The 17,698-nt window shown below is 35.7% G+C and overlaps 1 protein-coding gene across 1 annotated transcript; it reads right to left on the reverse strand.

Moving 5' to 3' along the window:
- Positions 1-2,360: 2,360 nt before the first annotated feature.
- On the reverse strand, positions 2,361-5,574 carry LOC7458963 (protein NRT1/ PTR FAMILY 1.2). The gene is made up of 4 exons (XM_002324197.4): positions 5,396-5,574; positions 5,060-5,277; positions 3,496-4,049; positions 2,361-3,402 (listed from the first exon to the last, which is right to left on the reverse strand). Exons 1-4 carry the CDS (start codon positions 5,457-5,459, stop codon positions 2,484-2,486), a joined length of 1,755 nt encoding a protein of 584 aa, XP_002324233.4. The 5' UTR covers positions 5,460-5,574; the 3' UTR covers positions 2,361-2,483.
- Between the last annotated feature and the right edge of the window lie 12,124 nt (positions 5,575-17,698).

Here is a 17,698-nt window from a genome sequence, read left to right on the forward strand (position 1 = left end):
ATAATAGTGGAGCGTAGAAGGGGCGGTTCCTCCTCTTTTCTTTTCTGTTTCTGCATTGCTTCTTCTTTATGTTTTTATACCCCCGCTTCTCTATTTCTTCTTCTGTTTCTGATGGTGGTGGTGGTGTTGTTGTCGATGGTGGCTCAGGGCAGTTCTTGTGGCGGCAACAAGGAAGGTAGGCAGTGGTGTCCCCCTTTTTCCTTCATGTTCCTTCCTTCTTTCTGTTTCCTCCCTTCTCCTTTCTTGTCCTTTTCTTTCTTTGTTTTATTTCCTTTTGTTTCGTTCCTCTTTCTCTCCTCTATGTCTTTGTTTCTCTCTCTGCTTTCGTCCTCTATTCTTAAACAACCATCCCCCTGTCAGCTCTCTCCTCGGTCTCCCCCTTTTTTTACCTCCTCTGTTTCCTTCTCTCTATATCATCCCCTCTGTTTCAAACCGTTCCCTCAACCCTCTCTCTAAGTCTTTCTCTCCTCTTCGTTCTCTCTCTCTCTCTTCCTCTAAAAAAAACTCTTCCATGTCCTCTCAAAAACTGTCCTGCAAATCACCCCCCTTTTTTGTTCTCCCCACTCTGGTATTTATAAGGGGAAAAGGGGAGAGAGCCACCCTACCCTGTCCAATCACGCCGAATGGGTAGGGTGGCTGGGAAGCTGTCTGCAGGGCTTGTCTCTTTTGTTTTTTCATCTTGGGAGGTCAATGGGCATGGGTCTTATTGGTTATGGGTTTTTGGGAGAGAGAGGGAAAGAGGCATTTCAAAACGACACTGTTTCCCCCTCTCTTTTTTAACGGTGAATGAAACAGCGTCGTTTTGAACAAAACACGTCGTTTCATTCAAATGAAATTGGTGCCAAAGAATTCAATTTCCAAATTGGTCAATTTTTAATTTATTCAATCAAGTCCTTAATTGCAATTTTGATTTTAAGAATCAATTTAATTGCATCCTTGCCAAATAAGATGTCAGCTCTAAAGTTGGCCGCCTTTTTCATTTCGGTCAGTGGTCTTGAATTTATGCATTTTAACCCTTAATTGATCAATAAACTTTTATTTTCTTCAATTTAGTCCTTGATTCAGTCAATTTCAGTACCTCTATTTATGCAACTTTTCATGTTTGGTCATTGGTTTCAGATTTCTTCAATCAAGTCCCTAATTGGCCATCAAACTTCAATATTTATGCAATTAAATCTTTGATTTGACCAAATCAACTCTTAAAAATTATAATTTGACCCGTGAACTTTAATTTCTTTCAATTAAAGTTCATATTGACTTAAAAATCAATTTTTCTTGTAATCAAACCCTCCATAAATTCAATTAAACCTTCAATAAAATTTAATTGAATCCATAAACATCTAATTTTAGACTTTTTTTCCTGAAATTCTTGACTTTTTTTGGAATTTCTCGTTTGGCCAGATATTAAAACAAAAAGGAATAAAATAAAGGGGATTGAGATGGCCGGGCCTAACCCTGGCCCGAACACTTTTTTTGTTTTTTTTTTTAAGGTCAGGTCCAGCTCAGCCCGTATAGGCAGGGCTAGATCCAACGGCCCAGCCTAGTTGCTGGCCCATGCCAGTAACCGGCACTTTTCTTTTTGTCAGGCGTGCGTGCCAGCTTCAGCAACTATGTAATGAAAATGAAAAACGGGGGAAAACAAAAGCTTGCCTGCTTTGAACAAGAACCTGCAGGTGCTGGGCGAAGCTTCTCTTTTCCGCTTCCTTTCTGCTCTTTGTCCCTTCTTTTTCTTGTTCTTCCTGTTTCTGTTTTCTCACGTTTTGTCTCTCACTCGTCCCCTCTGTGTTTTTTCTGGTTTTCGTTCGTCCTCTCTCTGTTTTTGTTTCTTTTTGCTTTTTCGTTCTCTCTGTTCTTTTCTGGCTTTAGTTCCTCTGTTTCTGCTTCTTTTCTTTCGTTTTTTTTTCTCTGAAGTTATTTCCTGTCTATGCTCGTCTCCGTCTTCTATGTTTTTCTATTCGTCTTTGTTGTTTCCTCCTTTGTCTTCTGTTTTTTATCTTGTTCCCCCTGTGTTTTTCTGTTCGTCCCCTGGTTCTCTCGGTTTGCTCTCAGTCCCCCGGTCTACCTCTGTTTGCCTTAGTAATATATATGTACTAGCATGAGGGGGAGTGTTGGTGTAAGGCTAGTAATATGTTTATTTAGTTTTCTTGTAAATATAGGTATCAATGTAAATAGAGCATCTACACACACTAATCAAGGAAATAACTCATCATACAATATTTTTACCCTAAAATTACTTGGTAACTGAAATGTACAAATGAATCAGCTAATATGTATATTGATGGTATCCATATAATATATTCTTTCTTGCTTACAGATAAAATACCAGGATATTGTGAAAAATGAAGAATGAACACAGTATCTTGAAAATTTCCAAAACCATCTTTCAAGGTCTATATGAAGCAATAACCTCATAGTTCTCTCACTAACACATCTATCTTACTGTATATGGTAAGCACGAACATACAAAGATCCTGAACGTTAACTTAAACTACATCATCATCATAATCATCATCATCATCATCATCATCATCAATCAATCCTTCCCTAACATCTCCAGTAATGCCCCTTTGTCCCCCCTTACAAGGACCATAAGCCTTGCTACAAGCAAGATAATAAATGAAGTTAGCAAAACCCAAACTAGAAAGCAGCCAGTAATAGTAATCATAATGTCCTTTGTTGATGTTGCTTGAAACCCAACTCTCTTGATTTGCTTCACCAATAAACCCACGAACATTACTTACTATAAAACTGGCCACCAAGCTTGCAGCAGACAGTCCAATACTAAAAAGATTCGAGGCCACGCTAGACATGCTTTTAGGCAATTCAGTGTAGAAGAACTCATTCAGTCCAACACCATTCATAGCCTCAGAAAATCCAAGTAAGAAATAGAATGGTAATAACCACATTGCAGACATGTGCGTAACCGCGTCAGGAATATCTGAAATTCCTTCCCTGATTGCAATTTCTCGTCGCACCCTCTCTATAATTGCCAGTACTGCCATGGAAGCAGCCGAGACCAGAATCCCGATTCCTATTTTCTGTTTCAAGCCGAGACGTGTTGGTTTTCCCGTGATTTTTGATGCTAGAGGGATGATTACGCGATCGTAGAGAGCAATCCACATTGTTGCAGAGAGCAACAGAAATGCATAGAATGATCCAGCAGGAATTTCAAATTTCGAAGTGATATGGCGGTTCATAGTGGATGCCTGGAGTAATAGGAAAGAGTTTTGACAGACATTTACAGACACCAACACCCCTGTCGACCATATTGGGATTACCTTTATTAGTGCTTTCAGCTCTTCTACTTGATCTACTGTACAAAGACTCCATGGATCTGAAGCTCTTCCATCTGGCATCAAGTCTTCTTCAGGATTCTTAATAACACAAGCTTTGTTGAGAAACCTAAGGCAAGATAAGACAAAAGGAAATCCTTATAGGAACTATCATATATAAAATTACCTTATTATACAAGTGCTTCACAGGTAGGTTAATTACCTTATTCTTTCACTTGGCACGACAAGCGCGGATCCCTTCCTATGATGATACAGCTCATCCGTGTCTAGTGAAGATAATTCAATCCTTCTCTTTCTAAAGGAGGCCACGAGAACTCGAGCAAATCCGATGAGCCAGCTTGCCTTAGCCTTTGGCTTGACATAAATGGAAGAAGCCAAGAAGAACGAAAGAGTTGACAGGATCATGAGAACCACAGGAACTCCGAAACCCACCTTCCAGCCCATGGCCTCTTGAATGTAAACCACACAAGTCATGGAAATAAATACAGAAGCTGATGATATAACATAGTACCAACTGAAGAAGCTCTCTAATATTCCAGCATGTTTAAGGCTGTCGCTCTTGCTCAATTGATCAGCACCAAAGGCCAGGGAGCATGATCTTATGCCACCAGCTCCGATAGACATAAGGCCTAAGCAAAAATATAGAAACAAAAGCTGTGGTGTCGTCGCGTCGTTATTGCATATGCTACTAAATTGGGCGCAAGAAGGCACCGTTGCCCCAGGAATTATTGTTGTCAACCACAATAGAACCATTCCCTGCACATTTATTTGATTCCAGTTAATATTTTGACATGATCAAGAGTTTTGAGAAAGTTTTTTTTCCTTCTTCTAAACTTCAACGTCGTATTAATTAGAGAAGAGCAAACAACTTTAGTGTGTGTGTGAGATGAAGATTTGTCAATTTGGACAACACATGATAACAGGTCTTGTTGAAGATTTTTATAAAAGGATTTAAGAATAAAATAGATATAATTAAACATGTTGATATATATATATATATGTATATGTGTGCGTGCGTGCGTGTGTAAGGATGGATAACTATATATTTTTCCAAGCTTTATCCACGATAGCTTGTTACTTGTTTATTAATTCTTGTGAGATTGGCTTCCGAAACAAGCTATGGGTCCATCCATATGCAGATATCTCGTTACTTATAAAATATTCAGAAATATAATAATAAAATATATTGTTGTTTTCATCAGCTATATTAAAAGGAATTTATCATCCAGTAATAAAATATTACTGGTGGAGGAGGATTCAATAGGCGGCAGTGTTTGGAACGTTGGAATGAGGTTTCCATCGTGTTTAAAATTTTTATTTTTAATTTTTTTATATATATTTTAAAATTAAGTGAAAATGAAACTTATCAATTACCCGGGCTCTCTCACGTGGTGTTAAAAAACCCCTTTCAAAAAAAATATATATATCTGAAGTTATTAATAATATGTATTAACTCTTACATATTTTAATTGAAAATCCTTTAAATTTAAAATTTATAGAGGTTAATACTATAACATGTTTTAAATTTTAAATTTAATTAAAAAATTTAACACGTTTAGTATATTAAAAATTATTTCAATTTAAAAACTCATTTAAGATTAGCAATGGACTTAATTAATTGGAATCACCACTTTTGTTTGTGAGAGAATCGCCACTGAGCCATAGATCCGTTGGCCGGACACATATATGGTTGTCTTTGTGACAAACAGAAGGGAGAAAAATAGAGAGACGAGAGATGATGCAAAGTTGGAAAGAAATAATGTTACCAGAAGGCTCGCAATACATCCAAAGCCGATCATCGGGTATCGACCCACATATGTATCAGCAAGAAAAGCCCCAATAATTGGCATGAAATTCCCAGCAGCTGAGTAGAGGAAGAGTATTTGGGCACCGCTAGCTGCATCCATACCATACTCTCTAGTCAAATACAGTATCATATTTGTTGATAGCCCGAAACTTGCTAGCCTCTCCAGTGCCTCATTTGCTGTCAAAACATCAATTTAAACCACATTACTTGAACAGTAATATATATAAGCTGCCATGTAACCTGCTGCTCATAATATATGCGTCTGCGTGCATGTTGCTGAATGTGTATTAAATACCTATGATGAAAAACAAGGCTCTTATGCCACCCTTCGGGCTGCTCAAGAGTGGCTCTGTGATCATCTCCTTCGGATCTGATTGTGCACTCTGTCGATGGAGGGAAAGAGTCTTGCAGCTTCTTCAGTCCACTAATTTGTTGTGAGAGATCATTTGGTGCACGATGAATACATATATACACCCAGAGATTTGTTGCCTTAAGTAAGCTCCTTTGTTTTCCCGCTGCTGGTTTTGGCTTCATTAGCTGTTCCTCTAGGATTCATTAGCTGTCCTTCGATTGATTCTATCCATAAAAAAAGAAATATAGATTGAACGTTGATGTCACTGGATAATAATTCTTTAGTAAACGTAAGATTTTCTCAAGTTGCAATTTTTTATTTCACTGTAACCTGTTTCCCGGAAGAACAGCGTAAATTCGAGCACACAAATATTCTATTCATCTTTTAAGCTAAGTATCCAAGCACAGACAAGCTGAATTTTGTAGAAACAGAATTCTTCCTTGCAGGTTTTACTTAGCTCTTGCCCAATTGGATTTAGGACCATGTTTTTGGATTAAATTATGTATCCTTGTTAATCCAATCAACTTCATGTATGATCTTCCAACAAGGATATTGCACATGTCAGGTGGTTTTTTGGTACACTGCCACTACACCGTCTCTGACACAGTTTCACAAAAAAACTGAAAGGGAAAACCACCCCGCTTATTGTACTTCAACTTGCACATATAATAAATTGAAAGGGAAAACATTCATTGTATTGTTCATAGATTGCTATTCATACGCATTCATTGTACTCTTTGCTTATTATTATTATTATTATTTGATTTGATAAAATAAAATTGTATAGAAGTTGATAGCAATGAGCTCAATGCTATGCATCAACTTTGTTCTGCAAAATCAATCAATATCAAGCTAGGACTCTAATATTTTTTTTCAGTTTCTAGGTTTGAAATAGTAAAAATAATGATACTTTAAAATAACGTTTGAAAATTATAGGTTTGATACAATGAAACTCGTTTTTCCTCTGTGAACAAATGTGATGGTGGTTCTCAGCAATGAGCTCACTGTTTCTTTGTAGGGGACCATTAATTTGAACATTAATTTTTTCTTAAACCCTGTAATTCCACAACCTTTAGCCTACTCGGTCAGTTAACTTTCTGTTAGTGAGTTGTCATCCTTTTGTATTACTTTTTCATTGGTTTGTTTTATTTATTTTTTTAAACAAATGGTAGTACTGTTTAATTTCTTTTTTTATATAAAACTAGGACCAGATTCAACCCCTCCTATTCTATTATAACGTGTTTGATGTGGGACCCATATTTGCCATGTATTATGGATAATTGTTAGTGATATCGCAAGTGATCGCGTGGTGTAATTGTTTGGTTTAGAGTTATTAAGAAACTTAAGTGTACTGGTATTATCAAATATTTTAAGGGCAAGAGACTGGTTGTAACTAGAAAAGGTATTAGCACCCCTAGTACACCCTACATGAGGTAGCACCCTTAATATACCTTACTCGAGCTAAGCTGCATTGCATGGCCTATGTCATAACCTATTTTTGGGTTCTTCCCAATTACATTTTCTTTTCTTCTTCTTCAAAAAAAAAAATAACAACAGAACACCGAAATAGTGTCGTTTTGAACAACAATGTTCTCCTTCTTCCCTGCGCATACAGAGACAGGGAATAAGAAAATTGTAAATCGTTTTTCCCACTCTCCCCCCACCCCCGACTTGACCACTCACCCGACACAACCCATACCCCTACATACCCTGCCACCATGCCAAAGAAAAGACAGAGGCGTCATGCCCTACAAACAGGTGGCCACCTTACCTTGCAGAGGTAAGGTAGCACCGCTCCCCCCTGCACCACGAAGGGATAGAGCAGGGGGCTCCCTCTTCTCCTACTTATAAATAGAAGGGGAGGAGAACGAACCGAAGGGAAGGGGAAAAATTTAAGGAATGAGAAACAGAGGGTTTTGAGAAGATAGAAAGATTTGAAGAAAAAAAAATAGGAAACAGAGAGGAGATTTTAAAGAGAAGAAAGTTGAAAAAAATAGGGGGATTGTTTTGAAAACAGAAACTGAACGAAGGAGAAATATAGAAAACGCTAAGAAAGGAAGAAGAATCATTGTTTTCAGCTGTGGTCCGCCACCTACAGTGCCAATGCCATCGTTAGAGAGAGAAAGAACAAGACATAGGGAAGCTGAGGGTGGACGAAGGGGAGAAAAGAAAGGAAACAAAAAATGAAAGAAAGAAGAAACACAGAGGAGAGAAGAAGGATCGCCGTCTGGAACCACCGCCATTCTTCCTCTCCACCGCCACCAGCGAGCACCACCGTGAGCCACCGCAGGTCAGCTCCTTCTCCTTATTGGTTCTGCTCGGCCCCCACCCCATCTCCATTATTCTGCTAATGAACAATGGAGAGTGAATTATAATTCACTCTCCAATGTTCACGTAGCATCTGAACAGTGGAGAGCCAGTGTTCACTGTCTGGCCTTGTCCGAAATTTTTTTAAAAAAAATCATTTCAAAAATTTGTAATTTTCCCGCGTATTTTTCTACTGAATTTTGCTTAATATTGGTTTGTAGTTTTATACCGTAAAGATACAAATCCGGTATTAAAATACCTGTCTTTCTCTGAAATGATGCAAAAAGAAAATTATAAAAAACAAAAAATGACTTGCTTTCTTGCATACGACCAAGTCTCTAAAAAAAATCATATCGTATTTCCATACAAAGAAAATTTCAAAAAAAAATATGTTTTAGCGTGCATTTTCGCTTTAATAACCAGTTTATTAAAGTCATGAGAACTAGGTCAATATTTCAAAAACTCCAAAATTATCATTTTGTTTTCTTTTAATAGTAAGGATTTCGCACTTATACGTAAGGCGTACTCTCGATATTAAAAGGATAGTTTTTTTATTGACATTAGAATAGTTAGGTTTAACCCAATAAGATAAGGATCTCCTTATCGAGGGGAACTTTTCTTAAACCATAGATAGACGAACAATTAGACCTTAACGTTTATCAGACAATCAAACAATGCAGCTTACCTTAGTAGGGCGTATTTGGGGTGTTAATACCTTCCCTTTACACAATCAGTCCCCGTGCCCGATCTCCGAGACCAGTTAGGGTTCCTAGCGACCAAAATACTAGGTGGCAACTCCCATTCCATTTTTCCATTGATAAAAGACAAGAATCCCTTGTCTCCTCTTATTTGTCAGATAGATACCATACCTGAGAGTGGAAGATTCGCCACGATGTCCGCCCACATGCGACAGTCTGAATATGATTTAAAGGCTTTGATGAGTTCTTAACCGGCAGTTTGTTTATGTCTTCGGATGAAGATTTATTCGTGTGAATAAATCTGGCGTTTTGAATTTATTATGGGCTCGTGTGTCCAAACAAATTCTTATGGAAAAGGTTTATGTAGGTGCGCTGACAGGGTTCACCTATCTTCGAAGGTAGAAGAATTTTTCACAACTCGTGTGTTCTGGTGAAAATACTTCCAATTAAAATGTAATGGACCTAGTAATCTCATTCAAATGAGACACCTCTTTAAAGTAAAGACAGGCAATCCAGGCAGCATCTATAATTTTTTTTTTGTTTTTTTTTTGTTTTAAACATTAAAAAACACGTAAGAAAATACAAACACACACACATTTGTTTTATTATATTTTACTCACAAAAACTACAATTATATTTTTTACATATCACTAAAATTCAAAACAATTCAGACACACACACAATAGACATTTATAATTTACAAAATAGACCTTCTAAAATTCACAAATTAATCCGGAGAAATTGCTAGAATTTCAGGAACAGTGCTGGGAAGCTTCCAAGTTACAGGAACAGTGGCGATGTGTGGGTCTCACACACCACCACCACTTACGGCGAGTGGAACAACGTGTCGTCACCGGTGAAGACAAGAAATAGGTGGATCAAAGACTGCTTCTTCTCTGTTTTCTTTTTATGTTGGCAGTGAATTTTTTGTTGTTACCTGCAAACAAAAGAAATCTCAAACATGCACAATCTGTTTTTGGATTAAATTATGTATCCTTGTTAATCCAATCAACTTCATGTATGATCTTCCAACAAGGATATTGCACATGTCAGGTGGTTTTTTCGTTTCTAAGAGAACTGCTTTCTTCTTTTATTTAACACACTGCCACACCGTCTCGCCTGCACCACAAAAAAACTGAAAGGGAAAACCACCCGCTTATTGTACTTCAACTTGCATATATAATAAATTGAAAGGGAAAACATTCATTGTATTGTTCATAAATTGCTATTCATACTCATTCATTGTACTCTTTGCTTATTATTATTATTATTTGCTTTGCTTTTGTTTTTGTTGTTTGCGAACGATTTGATAAAATAAAATTGTATAGAAGTTGATAGCAATTAGCTCAATGCTATGCATCAACTTTGTTCTGCAAAATCAATCAATATCAAGCTAGGACTCTAATATTTTTTTTCAGTTTCTAGGTTTGAAATAGTAAAAATAATGATACTTTAAAATAACGAGAAAGAAAATATTATTGGTTTGATACAATGAAACTCGTTTCTCCTCTGTGAACAAATGTGATCATTAGCTGTTTCTCTGTAGGGGACCATTAATTTGAACATTATTTTTTTCTTAAACCCTATAATTCCAAAACCTTTTGCCTACTCGGTCAGTTACCTTTCTTTTAGTGAGTTGTCATCCTTTTTCCATTACTTTTCCATTGGTTTGATTTATTGTTTTTTTTTTAAAATGGGAGTACTGTTTAGTTTCTTTTTTATATATAAAACTAGGACCAGATTCAACCCCTAGAATAGTGTAACGTGATTGATGTGGGACCCATATGTGCCATGTATTTTGGGACCAAGTTATGATTCAATCCCTCCAATTCTAGTATAACGTGCACGCATGGCATACGTGGGACCTATATATGCCATGCATTTGGGATAATTGTTTTTTATGTTGTACGCGTATGTGCCATGTATTTTGGATAATTGCTTTTGATGTCGCACGTGTACGTGTGGTGTTGGGTGGTTAAGGGAATCGTCATCCAGCTGTTTAGTTCAGAATTGTTAAGAAACTCAGGTGATATTTAAATACCAGCCTACTTGCAAGTTCAACATTTATACCAAAATATTGACTATTAATTCTCATGAATTAATTTTTTTATAATTATTGGAATATTGGTCAAATTCTCATGGATTAAATAAATTGATTATTGAATCCAAAATGCATGCTAAAAAAATAAAACATACCATGTATTTTATTTTTTAAACAAGATATGATTTTTATATTTTTGAGAGACTTGGCCGTATGCAATTACGACATTTTTTTTTTGTCTTTTTGGTTTTAAGCATTCAAAAACATGTAAGAAACTACAAACACACACATATACATTCTTTTTACTAGATTTTACTCACAACACTACAATTACACTTTTTACATATCACCAAAATTCAAAACAATTCAAACACACACACTTACAATTTAATTTGAAATTTAGGTTAAATAAAAATTTTCTTTGTAGAGTTTGAGCAAAAATCACGATTCTTGCTTCATCATACAAGAGTTATGACCATATGTCACCCCTCGAAGGGCGAGTTCATCATATAGATTACATGCTCATACATTTGTCATGCATGCACAGGGATGAAAGTAGGTTCCCTCACCCGAGGTCTATTATACTAGATTGAGAAAAGTGGGAAAATAAAGAATGGGGTTCGATAAGGCTCTTTGTCAAAAGGAAATTGAGAGCATCAAATGTGAAGTAGCTAAATTTGATCTGCTTGAACAAGTGCTGAACTTCAAGAGTGGAAAGGGAATGTCTGCACAGCCTCTTGTGGAAGAACTGTCAGTCCATGTCCCACACAAGGAAAACATCATTGACTCTTTTTCTCAGCACTCCACCAGCAGTGGCCAAAACATTGAAGTGGCAATGCCTCTCATTTCAGTCAGGAACAACAACAACGCCTTCAGTCATCAATGAAAGATAATCTCCTTTCTGGTTCAACTGCATTATTAGTTGTTCACCACCTTCATGTCTTGCAATAGCACCTAATAGCTGCTAGCTTTTTGTGTCTGACATTCTTTGAAGTCACCGAACTCCATTTCTGTCCTGCAGGATGTTAATTTGAAAAACTTGAGTCTACCTTGAACTTCAATGTAGCAAAGCTTTCTCTACAGAGATTTGTTTGTGCATCTGCCAGTGGAGAATTCAAGAAGGAATGCAGTGGTTTTAGATCATCTATAATTTTCTCCTACCAGTGTCAGCATGAAAACATAGAAGTAGAGAGAAGAGACATGCCTAAACTGAAAAACATGAAGAAGACCGAAACTTCAACAGAGCAGAACTCCCTCTATGGGTGCTAGTTTGCTACACCGTTCAGGAGGAATCAAAGAGGAAATAGAGGAGATTCATGGTCATCATTTTCTCCCCTAGTAGAGACAATGTGTGATTCCACGCATCGACAGTGGCAGTGCTGCGCGCTACCATGATATCTAACAACCTTGAAAGGTTTCCACTAATCTTCAAACAACCACAACAAGCATAAAAGATTGGCATGAGATTGTGAGGATTGCTAAAAGAGTTGAACAAGCTATAATGATGGGAAAGATTGAAGGTTCTGTCATGGATTCCAGAACAATGATAAGAGATGAATCGGAAGATAACTCTGAAGGTGGAAAACCTTATTTATGTGGTCTAGCCATGTCGTTAATATGGTTATGGAATTTTGACATTTTGCATTTTGTTTTGGAATCACATCTCATCCTTTAATGGAACATGTCTTTTCGTTGTCTTCCTGTTGTTTTGAAATCAAGAGATGCATCTTTCAAAGGGTATTTTGACAAAATATTTTGATGAGTGGAAAGAAGAAAAAGAAAAAAAAATAAGGTTTTTAGATGAGTGGATATTAAGCAAGTTAGGAAGATAAGAAGACAAGTTTTCTTTACAAAGCTTACTATGCAAAACATTGAGGAGTTTTGCTTCGTAAGCATTGTAAAGAGGGGGCATCTGTTGTTACCTAATTTTTTACCAATATTTTTTATAAAATTTTCGAAAAAAATCCAAAAATAGCGAAAATCAACGAAAATTCAAAAAAATACGTTTTTTTAATATATTTGCATCGTTTTTAGCATTTTCAGCATCGTCTCAAAAGAATTTAAATTTTCAAAGATCTTTGGAACGCGTTCGACTTTTAACGCGTTATTTTTAAAATCACCAATTTTTTTCATTTGAGTCGATGTTGATAAGAAAAACCCAAGAAAGTAAGAAAAATCAAATTTACAAAAAAAGAAAGAAGTTGAGGGACCAAGTTTGGAAACCTAGCAATACTTTTACATATAAATAGAAGTTTCAAACACACACAGGAGGGGCAATTTTGCACAATTAAAAAAACACAAAAAAACCCTAAGAATTGGAACCCTTTCTTCTCCCTCACTAAAGCCGCCGTCCACTCCCATTCTCTACAAAAAAAGAAGCCAACCCCCCTGCTTTTGATTTTCCTTCACCACAACAGCCGACCGAACACCAACCCTCACTATCTCCTTCTCCCCTCAGCCGAGCTGCCTCCCCTCACCAGACCATCCCCATTTTGCCTTTAACCAGACCTCCCCTCAACCAGCAGACCCAACGCCTGCACCCAACACAAGTTCCCCTCCCACTCCAGCCTTCACCCAAACCTCCAGCAGCGGCAATTTCTGCCCACAGCTGATAGACCCAGCTTTATCTCCTTCAACCGACCTCTAGCAACAGCCTACACACAGCGGCGCTCGTGGAAGCAACCCCATCGCCGGCTTTCACAGATCAGCTCCCTTCCTCGGCCAGCCGTTCCTCAGTTTTTCCACCCGACAAACGAAGCCGGCCACCGCCAGACCTACAACCTGATAGCTCCCTCCCAACCACCAAATCTGCCATCGGCAGAAGAAAAAAAAACAGAGAAGGAAAGAAGGACCGGGAGCAGATCTGTAAAGGAAAGAAAAATTAAAACCGACTGCTGTTTGTGCATTTTTTATTTTGTTGTAGGTGACGGTGACCCTCACCGTCGGCGTAGGAAGATAGTGAAGAAGAAGACGTTCCCAATCCACCGGTTTTGTTGGCTTCATCGGCGGCGGCGGAGCGTGGAACAAACACGCCGCCACTGTCTTGCGGCTCCAGAAGTCTGCCTGACACTGTTCCGGTGGTGCAGAAGGTCTTCCCTGCAATTCCTGGAGTTTTAGGGGCTGTTTTGTAATTTTTAAAGTGTTTAATGTAATTTTTGTTTAGTTTTTGAATTTGTATAATTTGTAGTGTGTAAGAAAAAAAAAAAAAGAAAAAAGGAAAAAATATAGTAAAAGTGTATGTGTGTGTTTGTATTTGTTTTATGAATGGTTTTGTTTTTTGATAAAATTGCAAAGAATAAAGAAGAATTTAATATTTTGATTTGCTCACGGTAAAAGATTATGAACTTACACATAAGTTATATTTCTAATATCCGATGAAAAGATAAAATTTTTAAAACTTCTTTAACACATCAAAGCCACGAAGCAGCTTACCTCAGGTAGGGTGTGTTAGGGGTGCTAATACCTTCCCTAACCACAACTAGTCCCTTACCCGTGAATCTCTGACAAGACCAGTACACCCGGGCTTCCTAGTAGTCCTCAATTAAATACTAGGTGGCGACTCCCAACGAATCAAATCAAACGAAAAGAAAAATCGCCAAACAGACGCCACGCGGGTGACGTGCGACAACGATTCTCTTTGCACTTAGTAAGTTAACTAGGTCACATCGAGACAATTCCTATACAATTTAATTTGAAATCTAGGTTAAATAAAAGAAGGGTCAGAAGTTTTCAAGTTTTACTTATTGGGCCAGGTTTAATATAAATGCTTAAGTTTTCCTACGACCTGAACAATTTTACATATATGTGGACTTGTCTTTGAAGAGAGAGATGGAGAGCGAAAGAGTCCCACTAGATTGTTGTGATCTGAGGAGGTTTGTTGTTGGTGTATATTTTTTTGCATTTAGTAAAGACTTAATTTACTATACAATAGAAACACACATTTATAAACACTCAGGAGGGATAGACATCTTTTTCTTCTTTATTCATTTACAAACTACACACTTGACCGTTGTGATATGAGGAGGTTTGTTGTTGGTGTATAATGTTTTGCATTAAGTAAAGCGTTTTTAAATATTCTAAAAAAATTATAGGGATTTATTGTGTAAAATCACATTATTGATTCCCTCACAAAACACTTTGTATTTATTGTTCATGGTCTTTTTCTTTTTTCATCCCAAATTCGACACCAATTTGAGTTAATTTATTAGGAAAGAGTAAGATTAATTATAAGACATGGGACTAAAGTGAAGGAGGTAAAGGAAATGACTAACTTTTTCAAATTTTATGCAAAATATTTATTGTGGACCTTATACTTTCTAAATTATATATATTAAGTCCCCTCAATTTTTAAATTTTCATAAAAAAATCATTTTCAATCTAAAACTTTATTTTTCTCATTTTTAGTCCCTAGTTCAAGAGAAGAGAAAGAAAGTCTCTAAATTTTGATAATAGAGAAAGAAAATCATCGTTGACACTGATTATAACCATTAAAATGGTCGATCTTGGTGTTAACAAGTTCCATTCGGTGAGGAGAGTTTAACTTGTGTGTTTTTTCACTTTCAAATTACCTAAAAAATAGATCTGAGCTTTGAAAGATTTTTGTTTTGGGTTGATTTTCAGTTTTTGATGAATTTAACAAGTTGTCTAGGATTTTTTTTCTAAGCGTTTTGGGTCAAAATGGGTTGAAAATCAAAATTTTCTCCATTTCACATTTCATTGTGGACTCGCAGTTTAAAAATTTTGTATTTTTTTAATTTTGGTCAGACGTGTTTTGAGGTGATTGCCTCTTTTTGGGACCAAATTAAAAGACAATGGATTCAAATCTATTGACCAAGGACACGATTGAAAGAATGAGAACCAAAGAGAAAAAATAGGTGAAAATAGGTGGTCCTTTCAAACTTTAGTCAAAAAGTACACTTTGGTCCTTATATTTTTTAAATTATAAGCTTTTAGTCTACATATTTTTTATACAATTTCATTTTGGCCCAAAACTTTATTTCTACTATTTTTTAGTCCTTTGTTTGAGAGATGAGAAAGAAAGTGGTCAAATTCTTGTCGTAAAGAGAAAGTTCTAGTTTACATTGCTTTTAACCACGAAAAATATCGATTTTAATGTCAGTTGCTTACACTCAATGAAGGGAGTGTATCGTAGGTGTTCTTTTATCTTAACTTTGACTAAGATGTTAGATTTGAGCTTGAAAAGTTATTTGATTTCAGGTTGATTTTGAGTTTTTTGTTGTATTTTTGGGTTTTTAGTCCATTTATAGGATTATCAAGGTGTTTTGGGCATTTTATAGGTGTTAAGATCAAAATGGATTGAAAAATAGGTTTTTATATCAAAACACCATCGGCTCGGATTTCTCAACCACCATAATGGCAGGAATATATGGAAAAGTAGACGACGCATTATTTTCTTCAGTAGGTGACTTATTGTCTGCTTAGTTTTTTTCAAAAAAATTAGGGTTGTCTGGCCTTTAATTAACAAATAAATAAAAAATTCAGCCCAAGCATGCGAGCTTAGGCTCAAAGGCGCATGTCCTAGGCCTTTTTTTCAACTTTAATAAATTTTTATCAAAGTTTTATAATGATTTTTGATAGAATATGATTCAATTTGCATTTATTTTATAGGTAAGATTTTATTTTTATTTTTTTTATATTAGGAGAGATTCTTTATTTTTTGCCTTACTTAAATTTATTTCCCTTTAATTTTATTCAAACGCTCTCCTATGCGTATATTATTATTATTATTTAATTAAATAAAACATTTATTCCAAGAACAAAATATTATTAGATACAATAAAGTCAATACAATCAAGTTTATTATCCAAGTTTCGAGATTAAATGCCTAGAGCCATATCTATCTCTCAACTTTGCATTTTTTTTGGTTAAATATCAATTGTTTTTTACTTGATTTTAGCAAAAAATTATTTTATTTTTTAAATATATGCAGCCTTGCATAATTTTTTTTTCTTTGATTTTATTCTAAGAAACAAAGTTATTAGACATAACTGGATACATGACCCATGTTGCGAGATCAAATATCTTGAACCACATCTAGCTCTCTATTTTTTTTTAGTTTTGTCTTTAGTTATCATTGATAGCTTTTTTTGAAAAAATTTAATGGCATAGATAATTATTTGACTAAATAAAGAATTTATTCAAACTAACAAAGTTATTAAACATAACTATGTATATGACCTTTATTATGAGCTCAAATATCTTGATCTATATCTTTCTGTTGATTTTTTAAGTTTAGTCTTTATTTATCATTAATGTCTTTTTTATATTTATTGGCAATAATAATTATTGATTTATTTAATTAGATATATGTATAAGCTTTTTATTTTTGTTTGTGATTTTTTTATGCTGAAAAAACACGTTAAAAAAGTATGCATATTCATTGTTTTTGCTGAATAGTAAAATTATTTAATCTGCAGTGGAGCACAGGTCAAATAGATAGAATAATAATTGAATGATGCAACTTTAAATATATTACATGTTTATTAATATATATGGAATTCTTACATGTCAATCTCTTGATCAATAATAGTTTACCATCTAATTAAAAATTAAAACATATATCTCATATCTTGTGTGCATCATATCAACACTCATTAAAAGGTTTTAGTGTCAACCTCATCTTAGATTGCTAATCAGCCACGAACTTGTCATAAGTGGAAACAATGGTCTTCTACTATATGTTATCATTAACCTTCATGGAGTTGCCAAGTCGTCTAGGCATGTATCTCATAGCTTGTAGTAAAAAGCTCATTGTTGCATGCTTCGTGTTCTTCTAAATGGATTCCTTTCGGTTTGTCTAATCAGATTGTGAAAAGAAAAGCATTGACATTATCAACAATGTTCGTTTTATAACCCATCTTCATGTGGTGAAATGCACTTTTGGGCTTCAAAATAGATGGTCTTGTAGTTAGTCTTAGTGGTGTGCATCTTTCCAACATTCATTCAAATGCAACTATGCAATAACATTTGTTAGGAGTCATAGCCATGTTTGAGAGGGTAAACCGAGATGAAGATATGAAGATGTCCTTCACGTGCAGCATTGTGCCACAGTTAGTCTTGGTGGTGTGCATCCTTCCGACATTCGTTTAAAAGTAGCCATGTGATAACATTTTTTTGTCTATCATCAAAAGGCACTTGTCATCATACCTTTGATGGACTTCATTGATTCACCATTTGATT

Source organism: Populus trichocarpa, chromosome 18 (assembly GCF_000002775.5).
Source record: "Populus trichocarpa isolate Nisqually-1 chromosome 18, P.trichocarpa_v4.1, whole genome shotgun sequence".
NCBI lineage: Eukaryota > Viridiplantae > Streptophyta > Magnoliopsida > Malpighiales > Salicaceae > Populus > Populus trichocarpa.

Coding starts and splice junctions, on each gene's coding strand:
- LOC7458963 (XM_002324197.4), bottom strand. CDS start 5,459: ATGATCACAGAGCCACTCTTGAGCAGCCCGAAGGGTGGCATAAGAGCC. Junction 4,050..5,059: donor GATGTATTGCGAGCCTTCTG/GTAACATTATTT, acceptor ATAAATGTGCAG/GGAATGGTTCTATTGTGGTT. Junction 3,403..3,495: donor GTGCCAAGTGAAAGAATAAG/GTAATTAACCTA, acceptor ATCTTGCCTTAG/GTTTCTCAACAAAGCTTGTG.